The 12,379-nt window shown below is 40.2% G+C and overlaps 2 protein-coding genes across 2 annotated transcripts; one reads left to right on the top strand and one right to left on the bottom strand.

Moving 5' to 3' along the window:
• Positions 1-6: 6 nt before the first annotated feature.
• slc25a44b (solute carrier family 25 member 44b) lies at positions 7-5,676 on the bottom strand. The gene is made up of 4 exons (XM_005743937.1): positions 5,358-5,676; positions 3,948-4,616; positions 3,664-3,791; positions 7-559 (listed from the first exon to the last, which is right to left on the bottom strand). The coding sequence occupies exons 2-4, from the start codon at positions 4,573-4,575 to the stop codon at positions 368-370; spliced, it is 948 nt and encodes a 315-aa protein (XP_005743994.1). The 5' UTR covers positions 4,576-4,616; positions 5,358-5,676; the 3' UTR covers positions 7-367.
• A 986-nt stretch (positions 5,677-6,662) lies between these two features.
• psma4 (proteasome 20S subunit alpha 4) lies at positions 6,663-11,264 on the top strand. Its single transcript, XM_005743938.2, has 9 exons — positions 6,663-6,839; positions 7,245-7,270; positions 7,374-7,416; positions 7,854-8,016; positions 8,106-8,183; positions 8,483-8,571; positions 9,852-9,982; positions 10,305-10,428; positions 10,551-11,264. Exons 2-9 carry the CDS (start codon positions 7,268-7,270, stop codon positions 10,703-10,705), a joined length of 786 nt encoding a protein of 261 aa, XP_005743995.1. The 5' UTR covers positions 6,663-6,839; positions 7,245-7,267; the 3' UTR covers positions 10,706-11,264.
• The last annotated feature ends 1,115 nt before the right edge of the window (positions 11,265-12,379 follow it).

Consider the following 12,379-nt stretch of genomic DNA (forward strand, 5'->3'; position numbering starts at 1 on the left):
TTAGGCTGCATTATCTTCCATGCCCTCGCCATTACTGAAACAAAATGGCATCACCCCTTTAATTCGTACCAAACAGCAGCAGGTTCTGTTAATCGGCAACACATAAAAACTGTAAACCTGGTTAATATTCTTAATAACCAGGTAATTCATGTTAAGGTTACTGGTTTGTTTGTTTGAAGTTGGTTTGAAGTTTGAAGATTAGAATTCATAGTGTGTATTTAAATTACTCCATTTTGACCCCAGGGCTGTTAAATGCAATTAAAGCAAATCCTTTTTCACTCAGTACTTACACACAAAGTCTAAATTAGGGTTGAGGGCTACAAGTGGCACAACAAACTGGTCCTTATATTGTCTCTCCAGATATCTTCTACCAGTGTCTTGAATCCACCAGCTCTGGTCGCAAACTGAGTTTCTTTAGTGTCTCATAGCCAACCACCATGACGATGGCGGTGGGTGTGGATGAAATGATGCGTGCAGACAGTCCTTTGGTCAATCCCCAGAAGCCCTCCTCTTTGATCAGCTCCCTGAACGTCTCAATGATGGAGTTCCTCCCTTCAACCTAAACACATACAAATCCCATTACCATTTAGAACCACACAAACATCACAGCTAAGAGTAGGGCTGAGTAATGTGTTTAATCTAGTCAGTCAAGGCAAACATTTCCTTATTTTCGTTTAGTAATGTAATATTTACGCTTTAAGGGAGAAACTGCGAGTTAGTTCAAAAAAATAAATAAATTGTGAGTCATTGTCAAAATAAAGTTTTACTCTTTGGTCATGTTTTTTTGTTTGTTTGTTTGTTTTACAAGCTGGACCTGGTCTTGAAGTAAGGGCTACCAGATCATCTATGGTTTAGAGAGAACTTAAAGAAGAATAGCACCGATCCAAAATAAATAAATAAATAAATAACATTTCCTGATCATGTTTGACTCAAATGAGACCATCCATTAAAGGGTGGTGGAGGGGGACGACGCCTCGGACAGGTTGCCAATTTGTCACTGGGCTAATAGCTGATTTTGACTTCTGCATTGAAACATCACTGTAGGTATGTCATAACCACAAACACCTTTTCTGTACTTTCGATCCCTCCTGTGCATTTCTGGCTACATTTTCTCTGCAGTTCTTCGGTTTATCGGTGAGAGAACCATCACCACCTCAGTATAGACACTAATAATCACAGCATTATTTATAATGACTTTATAGATTTGTTTCTATTAAGGCTGCCATCGCATATAAGACACCTGGACATAATTACAAGGTGGTTAACACCCGCAGGTATGAATGCTGGTAACAGCCTCGGCCACATGTGTACGTTACATCACAGACTCAACAAGGATTCAACTGTAACACACACACCCAGACAACTCTTCACATTTACACTTACAGCCAATTTATAACTACTATTTATGCTAGCATGGGTGTTTTTGGACTGTGGCAAGGCAGCCATGTGGGCAAGAAGGCCCCATAAGCACAGAGGGAACATGCAAGCTTCACATAGAAATGTGCAGTTGACTTATGCACATGAACTCTTGACTTCAAACAAGTAAATTGTGTTGGACTCTGTTGTGTATATAAAATGTTTATGTTTGTTTAGTGTAACACTGAGGGCCGTGGGAGTATGCATTAAGTCCATAGTAATTACATTAATTGCAAAAAAGTGCAATAAACTACAAAAAAATTGAAAATCGTTTTTGTTTGTTTTTTTTACATATATTTCTACTTGGGGAAATTTAAGAGGCTTATCCCTCAAAACTTTAAATACAAAAAAGTTGCAAAAAATAGTTTCCCACCACAGGAAATTTATTTTGAGTGTCTTCATAGTTTTATTTTGGAGATACAGCAATTTCTATATACTGCAGGAAAAACAAACATATGATGCAAATTTGCAAAGAAAACAGCATATGCATCAAAATTTTAAAAATTTCCAGCAGTGCAATTCGAGTTCTAAGCATCCCAGAAACTATTCAGAAAAGTATAGAGTCAAACATGACTTATAAAAACACCAGTATAGGCTTTTAAGGCCTACAAGTAAAAAACTACATTTCCCGCAAAAATGACGTCACTTCCGGTTTCAGACAGGAAATGGCAGACATGCGATAGTTCGCTCTGACGTCTGTTTCAATGTGGGAAGTGTTATGAACAGCTGATCAGATCGGCAAAGCCTGTTTCTGGAATAGGGCTTTGGAGCGTGATGTCACGGGGGTGGGCGTGGAAAGGACTTTGGCCCGATCCGCCATTTTGGGGGTCTAAGTAAGGAGCGAAAGCATAGCCATGGTTCGTACTTGCTGTGTGCTCGGCTGCAATGTTCGATCTTACGACCGGCACGGGAATAAGTTTGGATTGTCTTTTTATGCTTTCCCAACCTGGAAGCAAAATGAAGGAGCTCATGTATCGGATATTACCAAACGAAGGCGTCTAGCCTGGATAGCAGCCGTGAGACGAGCTGATATCAAGTTCTGTTACGTCTCCAGATATCAGCTGGTGTGCTCAAGACATTTTCATTCCGGTAAGTTCTAAATATGTTCCCATCACACTTTATAGCTGAATAATATTATCGTTGGTGGTCTCGGAAGTTATAGAAATTGCGATCAAACATCGAATGGAGTGACTTTGCAGACATATGTGCTATGTAAAGATTCGCAGGAGGAGACAGGGAGGACACAAATTGGCGTTAATAATTTGCCCGATTATCAATGTGTTAATTTGCATCTACTTTGCAATTGTAAATAACGATATTTTAGCAGTTTAATGATAAATGTATAACATTAATTATGGTGGGGGGTGGAAAATGGCTATTTCACTCGATGCACTCCAGCTGACTTACCTTGGTATGAATGATGACGTACTCAGAGTTTGGCGGCTTGAAAATAGCCAAATGTTGCACCCAGCCATTTGTAAATTGGATATGCGCCTGCAGTGACTTGTAATTACGAAACTGGTTCGCAGTGTAAGCGCTTACTCCACAAACAAGATAGGTGAAGATATCGGGGTAGGACAGTGGCGGTAAGTCGTCTGGGTCTTTACTCCACTGCCGTATTTCATATGGGTCCAGATTTGCGATGCACTCTATTTTTTTCAAATACCGCTGCTTCGCGCATATGCAAAACAAATTATTGCGCTAGCTTACGCGGTTCTGGTTCTACAGGGATTTAAAGGGTTAACAATAACAATGTATTGAATAATGACTTTAAAAAAATAATATAAAATAGTGTGCAAATACAGATAACAGTGCAAATGTTTGCAATATAAAAAATAAATGAAAAATGTAAACCTCTATGTTTAGTGAACTTTGCAGTGTTGCTCTGTGGTGCAGCTACGACACTGTAGCAAAGTTTACACACTATGTCTACTTGATCCACGTCTGACTCCGTGAACCCATAATGTTTCCACACCACTGAAGTTTTTTTTTTACCTCTCTTTTCAACCACCGGCAGTCACTCTCCTCTCCAAATAACTTCTGCTTAGCTTTCCGAGCTTCCCTTGGGTCCTTTTAATTGTTGTGACGCGTGTTCAAAATGCAGAGAGGTGCGCTCGATTTGCCACACGGAGCAGCGCGAGAGTAAAGCACGAGGGAGGGGCTAATAATCGGCTCAGTCATTTTTAATGATCGTTGAAAGCCCAGATTGTAATCGTGATTAAAATTAGATTAATTGAGCAGCCCTACCTGGACTCGGGCTCTGACCACATCCATTGGATTGGTGACAGTAGAGGCAGTAGCAGCAGCTAGTGGTCCAGCCATGGCTTGTAAGATCAGATGAGGACAGTCGCTGGGAGCCAGTTTAGAGAGTTGCTCTGCAGAACATTACACATGCAGATATGGTATTAATCACATGTTGAGGCCATGAAGCATTCATTCACACTACAAATTTACTAAAATAATGAAGACACAAAAGATAAGACAGACTTACAGCCTCAAAGTCCAGAAACTGCACTATAGCTTCCACTTACCAGCATAAAAGTGATAGAAAGGCCACCACACAGCACTGTTCGGTATATAGGTGAGTAAAGAAGCCACATATCCCCTGTAGAAACCCCTAAACCCATCAGCAGCAAAAATCTGAGCAATAATGTTCCTGGTTTGGCCAAACACTTTCTTTGGCTTTCCAGTCTCAGTGTTTGAGTCAAGCCGAAAGCGTGTGAGGTGCTGCCCTTGGCCCTGCATCATCAGCTGCTGAGATATGACGTCAATGGGAACAGTGATGCTCTGAGCGACCAGGGAGGCCGAGCCCCCCGCCACCAGTGACTTGACGGTGTTGTCCTCTGAATACTGCGAAACGTACTTCCTCACCAGCTCATAGGTGGTTATGTACGCTTGGCCTGAGATGAGGGTGAAGGTGTTGACCATGAAGCCACGGTACAGGCCTCGTACGCCCTCCACCCGCAGGATCTTGAAGAAGGCATCGAAGGTGCCGCCATAGAGTGACTTGCCCTTCTGCACTTGTAGTCGAGTCCGGATCAGAGTGGCCGGGTAGACTGTGGCCCGGATTGTCATAGTCATGAACAACCCGAAGGAGTAGAACTTCTTTTTGTCGAGGTCCTCCCATTCGATGATCTGGATGTTCCTTTTCTGCTGCATCCTGACAGCTGTAGGTGCCCCCTCATCAGACGGATTCTTGTCTAACACACGGAGAAAAAAAAAAGGAAAGAAAACAGAACTGTCTTTAAAGTGGCAGCTAAAGGAAACTGTGTGGGGGGTTTTTTATATTCAAAATGAAAAACTGGCAAACATTTTGTGTTCTGAAACTCTTTTAGACACTGTATTCTGGAGATGAAGGGCAAGTGCAGAAACTTCATGAAAATCCTCCTGGATGCAATAATAACCTCTCCAATTTAGGCGATCTTGTACCATTTTGCCATTCCTAATATTACCTAAATATATTACGAAATGCCTTTAATACAAAACTGGTTGTTACTTCTCCTTGAGCAGTAATGTTTAACTTACATCCAGTTATCTACGAATGAGTTCAAGGGTCATGCTGACACTAGCAAATCAAAGCTAAAAGGCTGTTTCTAAAGAAATAAGTGTCTTACGTAAAAACTGTACTATCATGCTCTTACAAATGTCTGATTATATATGTACACATTATAGCAGAATGTAGCTGACCCCGGTATCAGAGGACACCGCGTTCCCGAGTAAACGTGGAGTCAACTGAAGCGCCAGTGTTTCAGCTGAAAACAACACGTAAACCTAATATAGCAACTAACACACTGAGCAAGCGAAGAGCTTCACAAAACGTGCCAGTTGCTACCTACTGGTTTAGCGTTGTTAGCTAACATATTTTAGCTTAAGCCGCGCTAGCCCCGGGGGTAAACGATGTTAGCATTGGTTGAACGTTAACTAGCTTCGTGACTACTTACCTATTCGGACAGAGGTTTATTTCAGAGTCATCTGCTTAGTGTAAGTCGAGCATGAAACATCGCGTCAACAAACGACTGGGAATGTGTAACTAAAGCTAGCGTGGGTGAAAGACAAGAAAACACGAGGTTTGCTAACTTCCAAGCTAGTCGGCTAAGTCTCCGAGATCTTCCTGCTCCCATTCAAACGCCATGCTGTTCAAACAGCCAATCACATGCAAAGTGTCTTCTTCGCTTTCTTTTACTTTACGCTTCCGGATATTTCAGCTGTCTCGTTACTGTCGCGCACCACCAGGGCTGGAGTAGTAAATGTATTTCAGCAAGCTCAAGAGGCAAGAAAAGGCAACTTACCCGAATTCTGTTTTGAATATATACTATATATATTCAAAACAGAATTCGGGTAAGTTGCCTTTTTTTTTATCAGGGCCCGGTTTCTGATATTAGTTTAAGTAGCGTTTATTATAGTGAACGCGACTTGGTTTAATTTATTGACCATCCATGGTATAAAATATGTTCCCAAGGATATTATAATCTTGGTGTTCCATTGATTTTACCAAATTAATAAAAGCAAATATTTACAATCTAAAGAAAGAAAGAAAGAAAGAAAGAAAGAAAGAAAGAAAGAAAGAAAGAAAGAAAGAAAGAAAGAAAGAAAGAAAGAAAAGGGGAAAAAAAGTATAACTGAAAACAGAAGAATAGTTCAACTCAATGACAACAATGACCCACAACATGTAAAAACATACCTAATGACCTTATGACTCTAAACTGTGTCATGTGCCATGGCTCAGACGTCATTTAGAATTTTTGCTTCTGCACAAGACAGTGACTATTTGTGAGAAAAACATGGCAGCAAACGTGAAAGGGTATGTTTACAAGATTGTACTGAGACCTGCGAAACAGTGTTGCTGACAAAAAAGAGATGGAGGTGGCAAAGTTTACGTTTTTCACTGATAGTGACCAGAATGGACAGGATTAGAAATGAGTACACTAGACGGTCAGCTCAGGTTGAGGACAAAGTTAGAGAGGCAAGGCTGAGATGGCCTGGATATGTGCAGATGAGTGACAGTGGGTGTATTGGACTAGGAATGATAAAAATAGAGCTGCCAGGCAGGAAAAACAGAGAAATTCCTCACAGGAGGACATAAAACCCATATGCAAAGGGTTGGTGTGACAGAGGAGGCAGTTTATCCGCTGTGTCTACCCCTAGAGGGAGCAGATGAAAGAAGGAGGAGGATGTACTTTTGCTTCAGTAAAGTTGTCATTTTTAAAAGTGCCATTAGGGGGTGTTCAAGTACATCACTAACCAGCAGTCAGTGAGCTGTGCACTGTGTTACAGACTGATCGGTCCTCCCATTGAGAGGTGGCGCTACTGAGCGGCTACTTCACTGACGCAGTACGCCGGTGTTTGTGAGGAAACGCCAAACTGAAAGTAGTGGACCTCTCATCCTGGGCAGAAGTACGCCAACTTAGACTCGTTCATCCGAGGTAAATAATACACAATTACTATATAGTCACTACAGTACTTGTTATTCTAGCATAATTTTACATCGTTACTTCCTTTTGTCGTGGAGCAGCTTGGCGACTTCGTTTGTTATGAACTAGCTCGTTAGCATGCTAGCTAGCATGCTGAGATATTGCAGATTCATTCTGCTGCACCAGTTAGCCGACTAGCTGCCATGGGCTTATTAAAGCACGCGTTGGTTTTGTAAACCAGCCTCAGAAACTTTTAGCACCTATTTTGGTTTCCGACTTTAGCTAAATATATGTTCACTTTCTTTATCCCTGAATTCAGATACGTCTTGTGTCAATTCTAAAAAGGCATCGTTGTGTGGGTCTTGTCTTCTGCAGCTTACGCCTGTCTGTAACTGCTGCTCTTTTTACCTTTTTCAGGATATTGCCAGCGACTTGAGAAAATGGTACGCAGCTGTTATACTTTTTAAAAATCTCAAAATGTTGTTTGTTTGTTTATTTTTTTAAACTAGTATAGGCATTCATTTTGTGTTGTTGTTATTTTTTTAGTCTCGCAGATATGATTCCCGGACAACCATATTTTCTCCAGAGGGTATGTTTTATTTCTTATCTAAGACTTTGTAACCAAATACTGGTCAAAATAATCCAACACAAGAGGCCCAATACTATCATTCTATTATTATATTATTACAATCTTATGAGTTTTTGTTATTTTTATCCCTCTATGAACTTCAAAACAAATACAAACTATCCAAATACACCAACTCATGACTAGTACTTAAAGCAGGAACATGTGGTTTAATGAGCCTAGTACAACCCCCTAGACATAAACACTCTGGTTCAACGCATGAATAATTTGAGTTTAGTATTTTACTTCAGGGGCTACCTGTGAGCTCTTATCCATGGTGAAACTGTTGTAAAAGTATTTGTCTTTAGTATTTTATATAGCCACTGTTTTCCAAAAAGCTGGTCTTAAAGGGGTTTGTTTTTTCAGTATTGTTCACCTAAAAACCCGACTGTAATTTACAGGACGCCTGTATCAGGTGGAGTACGCAATGGAAGCAATCGGTCACGCTGGAACGTGTCTGGGTATCCTAGCAAATGACGGGGTGCTGTTGGCAGCAGAGAGACGCAACATCCACAAACTGCTTGATGAGGTTTTCTTCTCTGAGAAGATCTACAAACTCAATGAGTAAGTGAGCTTCACTAGAGTCTTACCTTCAAAATGTAGTCATTCATTTTGTTTTTTGGTTAACATTGCGTTTGTGGTCACATTTTCAGAGACATGGCCTGCAGCGTTGCTGGGATCACATCAGATGCTAACGTACTGACAAATGAGCTGCGGCTAATTGCACAGAGGTGAGTTTCAGAAGGAGACACATTTATGGCTGTAATTAGAAACAAAGGGATGATGGTGAATGCAGGCTGATATAACCACCACCAGCAGTTGTTTTCATAGCCATAAATAAAGAAAAGCCTAAATATGTGTAGACTGGTGCACTTTCAAAATGAATCTTATTACTTGAGTTATTTTATAACAAAATGTGTTAAATAGTTGGTGATCTGAAGTTTGAGATTACAGCCTTAAACATGTGTCTGTAGTTTCTAACCATTTCTCTCATTTACACCAACCACTAACCAGTTTGAATTCTTCGTAGGTATTTATTGCAGTACCAGGAGCCAATACCCTGTGAGCAGCTGGTCACAGCTCTGTGTGACATTAAGCAAGCTTACACACAGTTCGGAGGTAAGATGCACTGTCTGTTTTAATGCTCACAGCCTTTTACATTGCTCACCATGGCAAATCTCCTCAACTTATTGTCAGTCCTTACATTTAAAGTGTTTTAAATGGGGATGTGCTTGACTGGTCAACTAGACATTTAAACACTGCTGCCCTTGCTCTTTAACACCAGAAACACTAGTTAGTTAAACATCCATTCATCCGCTTATCCTTTTCAGGGTTGCGGGGGGTGCTGGAGCCTATCCCAGCTGTCATAGGGCAAGAGGCGGGCTAACACACAGAAACAGAAAATCATTCGCACTCACATTCACAACTATGGGCAATTTAGATTAATCAGTTAACCTATCCCCAATAAGTGCATGTCTTTGGATTGTGGGAGGAAGCCGGAGTACAACGCAAACATGGGGAGAACATACAAACTCCATACAGAAAGACCCCAGTTTAATGGTGGAGTTGAACTCAGGACCTTCTTGCTGTGCGGCAGCAGTGCTAACCACCATGCCACCATGCTGCCGGTTAAACATAATATTCTTATTTTATTATTGTACAACTGTAGTTGCCGGTTCAAAGTCATTACTGTGCCAGCAACTGCTAACCATGGCTATAGCCCCTGAAAGACAGCTGCACCACCCTCGCTCTGTCTGTCTATGAAGGGAAGTTTTGAATGGGAAAGAGGTGTGAGTAAAAAGAGGACAGCCATGCTAACTAGTGTAATGCTGCAGTACTTTGATTTTAGAAAGAATTAGCAGGTGTATGTCAGCTGTGTATGGAAACAGCAACCAAAGCCAGGTGTAACCACAATCCACAGCAAGGTGTGGAGGCTAACATGTTGCTGTTGCTGCTAGCACTGCTAAGCTTAGCAAGATTCTTCAAACTAATCTGACACTTTGTGTTTTTGCAGTGTTATACATCCATGATACAAAGTGACACACATAACAGCAACATTTAAAACATGATTTGATTAACAAGAAACGTGATTAAGTTTCTTCTAGCTACTAAAATACACCAAATATTTATCTACGTCCATTAACGTGCATGCAGTTTTCAGTGTTTTCTCAGTGTGTTTTGTATTCGAGACTAGTCAACTAGTGAGATTTTTTTTCCTGTCATTTAAGTGACTAGTAAATTTGTTGCCAGGAACATCTGTAGTTTTAAATGTCTCTTCATAACACTGACTTTTATACTTTTTTTTGTCAAACCTGATATCTGTGAAGCTCTCCTCTCTGCTTAAAACACAAAAGATGTATTTTAGCATTTTCTAATAGCTGTGTGGTTTGTCTTGACAGGTAAGAGGCCATTTGGTGTTTCTCTCCTCTACATGGGCTGGGATAAGCATTACGGCTTCCAGTTGTACCAAAGCGACCCCAGTGGCAACTATGGAGGCTGGAAGGCAACCTGCATTGGAAACAACAGCGCTGTAAGCCTGAAAATACTCTGATAATGAAAATCTGTGAAATGATCTCATTACAGACACCAGGTAGTGGGAAGCAAACCAGATTGTAGTCTTAAATCTCAGAAGCTCGTGATAATCCTTTATTTACCTTAGTTTCTTTGATTTTTATTTTATTTCTTTATTTATTTTTGTCTTGGGTTTGGTTAAATCCATATAGTAATGGATATTCTAAATGTTTTTGTTTTTTCTAGTGAAATTCTAGAGGCCTAAGTGACACATGTATACACATATTTTTTTTAATACACTGTTCTTGTGGCGTTTGACACGTTAACTTCTTTTGCTTCAGGCTGCCGTATCCATGCTGAAGCAGGACTACAAAGAGGGAGAGATGACTCTGTCCTCTGCTCTGGCTTTGGCTGTCAAAGTCCTCAACAAAACAATGGATGTCAGCAAGCTGTCGGCAGAGAAAGGTGAGGCGCAAAAGGACTTTCTTACTGTTATTTCCATTTACTATCAGTGGACCAAAATTGGGTCCTGCCTTGTTGCCAATAGTATACGATAATAAAACCCTGTTTCGCACCGACTGTTTCAGTGGAGATTGCCACCCTGACACGGGAAGATGGGAAGACGAAAATAAAAGTGCTGAAACAGAAAGAAGTGGAGGAACTCATCAAGCGCCACGAGGCCGAAGAGGCGAAGGCTGAGAAAGACAAAAAGGAGAAGGAGCAGAAGGAAAAGGACAAATGAGCAAAATAATAACTTTCTTTTCACCCGTGTCACCAAAACCTGTTTTGTTTTGTCTTTTACATTAAACATTTGGAAACTGATAGAAATGTTGGTTTATTTGTACATGTCATACACGTGATCCGTGTTTTATTTACACAATAAAACACGCTTTAGAGCAATATCAATGTAATAAGCAGTATGCTGGATTTTGAAGTTAATTAAAGGCCATCTGTATGGCTGTGTTGTCATAAGCTCCCTTTGTTTTTTGCCACTTGATGGAGCCATCGGTCTTGTGGATGAACACTTTTTATTCAACATAAGAGAAGCTAAGAAAACACTACTACTTTTGGTAGTATCGCAATTAATTGTGAAACTGTCACTTCAAAAATAAAAAAACCCAGCATGTTGAAGCACGCATCTAGTCACCAAAATCGAGATCACAGTTTGACTATTAATTCAAAGAAATAGAAGTTGTTATGTGCTCTGTTTTCCCAGAGAGGCAGATAAATATTTACCACATGTCTTGCATAACCTTCTCTTCCATGACACTGAGCGTTAAAAATAAAGTTTCCTCTGTTTACTGTTGGCCCATTGAGCCTCGCATCCTTCAGCCAGCTCCATCTCACTTCCTCTGTAATGTGATCTGCTTACCACTTGATGGCGAATGTGTTCACCTTTCAAATATACTCCAGCCAATGTCCTTCTGGTCTGTGTTAGGGAACACATGTGCACTTAATTCTTCTCATAGAGTCGTAGCATGGCTCTATCATTTTTATCTCAAAACACTGCTCAGTTTGCACCATAAACTATGAAAAATAACCACCACAATTTGGTTAACAGTCATCAGTCAGCGAACAAGACGTGCTGAATACAGAGCAGTGGAGCCAGACTCACAGATGTAAAAGTTTAAAATAAATCACACATAATCCTAAGTGATCGGGCAATAGTTGTCATTATGCCATCAATTTTGTGTACACAAACACTCAGATATGTTGGATAGCATGGTATAAAGAGCAGGTGGTTAATATGAACACAACTCCGTGCCTGTATCACTGGTGTGTGATCAGTAAAGGGAACTTTGTTACAAACGATGTAGGTGATCACTAAAACCAGCTGTTGTTAACACTATAGAACATATCCACTAGAAGGTTGAGCTGACCGACACCATCACTTCCTGTATAGACCGAAAATATCTCAGCAGAGCTCCAATCAATAAAGCAAATCTTCTGGTCAGTGTTTGTGTTTTGGACTGTTCATTTCTATTTTTCTTTACATTCTTTGCTATAGAACTTTATATACATATATATATATATATATATAGATATAGATAGATAGATAGATAGATAGATTTTATATGTATCTTTTTAGTCTTTTCACATCACCTGGAAAGATTATGTATCACTAACCTAGTTTTTAATACAGCTGTTGATTGCCAGTTTCTTCCATCATATTTGCTAAAGCAAGGTTGTGTATATTGCATTGTGCTGTCAGCAGTACACAGCAGAATTTGTTCACGAGTGCTTTTGCACATTTTTATTTATAATATAGGCTCAAATTCACAAGTGTTTGGACAGTGGCACAGTTTAGGAAACCTTGCGTCTGCATACCAGCGCAATGAAGCAATCAACACTGTTTAGTTCAGATTTGCAGCTTTATTTTACTGGGTTTAAAAATACTGCAAGATTTCTATAAATA

This window comes from Pundamilia nyererei, unplaced genomic scaffold (genome assembly GCF_000239375.1).
Source record: "Pundamilia nyererei isolate P.nyererei 1_Seehausen unplaced genomic scaffold, PunNye1.0 scaffold00137, whole genome shotgun sequence".
NCBI lineage: Eukaryota > Metazoa > Chordata > Actinopteri > Cichliformes > Cichlidae > Pundamilia > Pundamilia nyererei.

Coding starts and splice junctions, on each gene's coding strand:
- psma4 (XM_005743938.2), top strand. Junction 8,184..8,482: donor CTGCGGCTAATTGCACAGAG/GTGAGTTTCAGA, acceptor AATTCTTCGTAG/GTATTTATTGCAGTACCAGG. Junction 8,572..9,851: donor AGCTTACACACAGTTCGGAG/GTAAGATGCACT, acceptor TTGTCTTGACAG/GTAAGAGGCCATTTGGTGTT.
- slc25a44b (XM_005743937.1), bottom strand. CDS start 4,575: ATGCAGCAGAAAAGGAACATCCAGATCATCGAATGGGAGGACCTCGAC. Junction 3,792..3,947: donor TTTCTATCACTTTTATGCTG/GTAAGTGGAAGC, acceptor AATGTTCTGCAG/AGCAACTCTCTAAACTGGCT. Junction 560..3,663: donor TGGTCAGAGCCCGAGTCCAG/GTAGGGCTGCTC, acceptor GTATGTGTTTAG/GTTGAAGGGAGGAACTCCAT.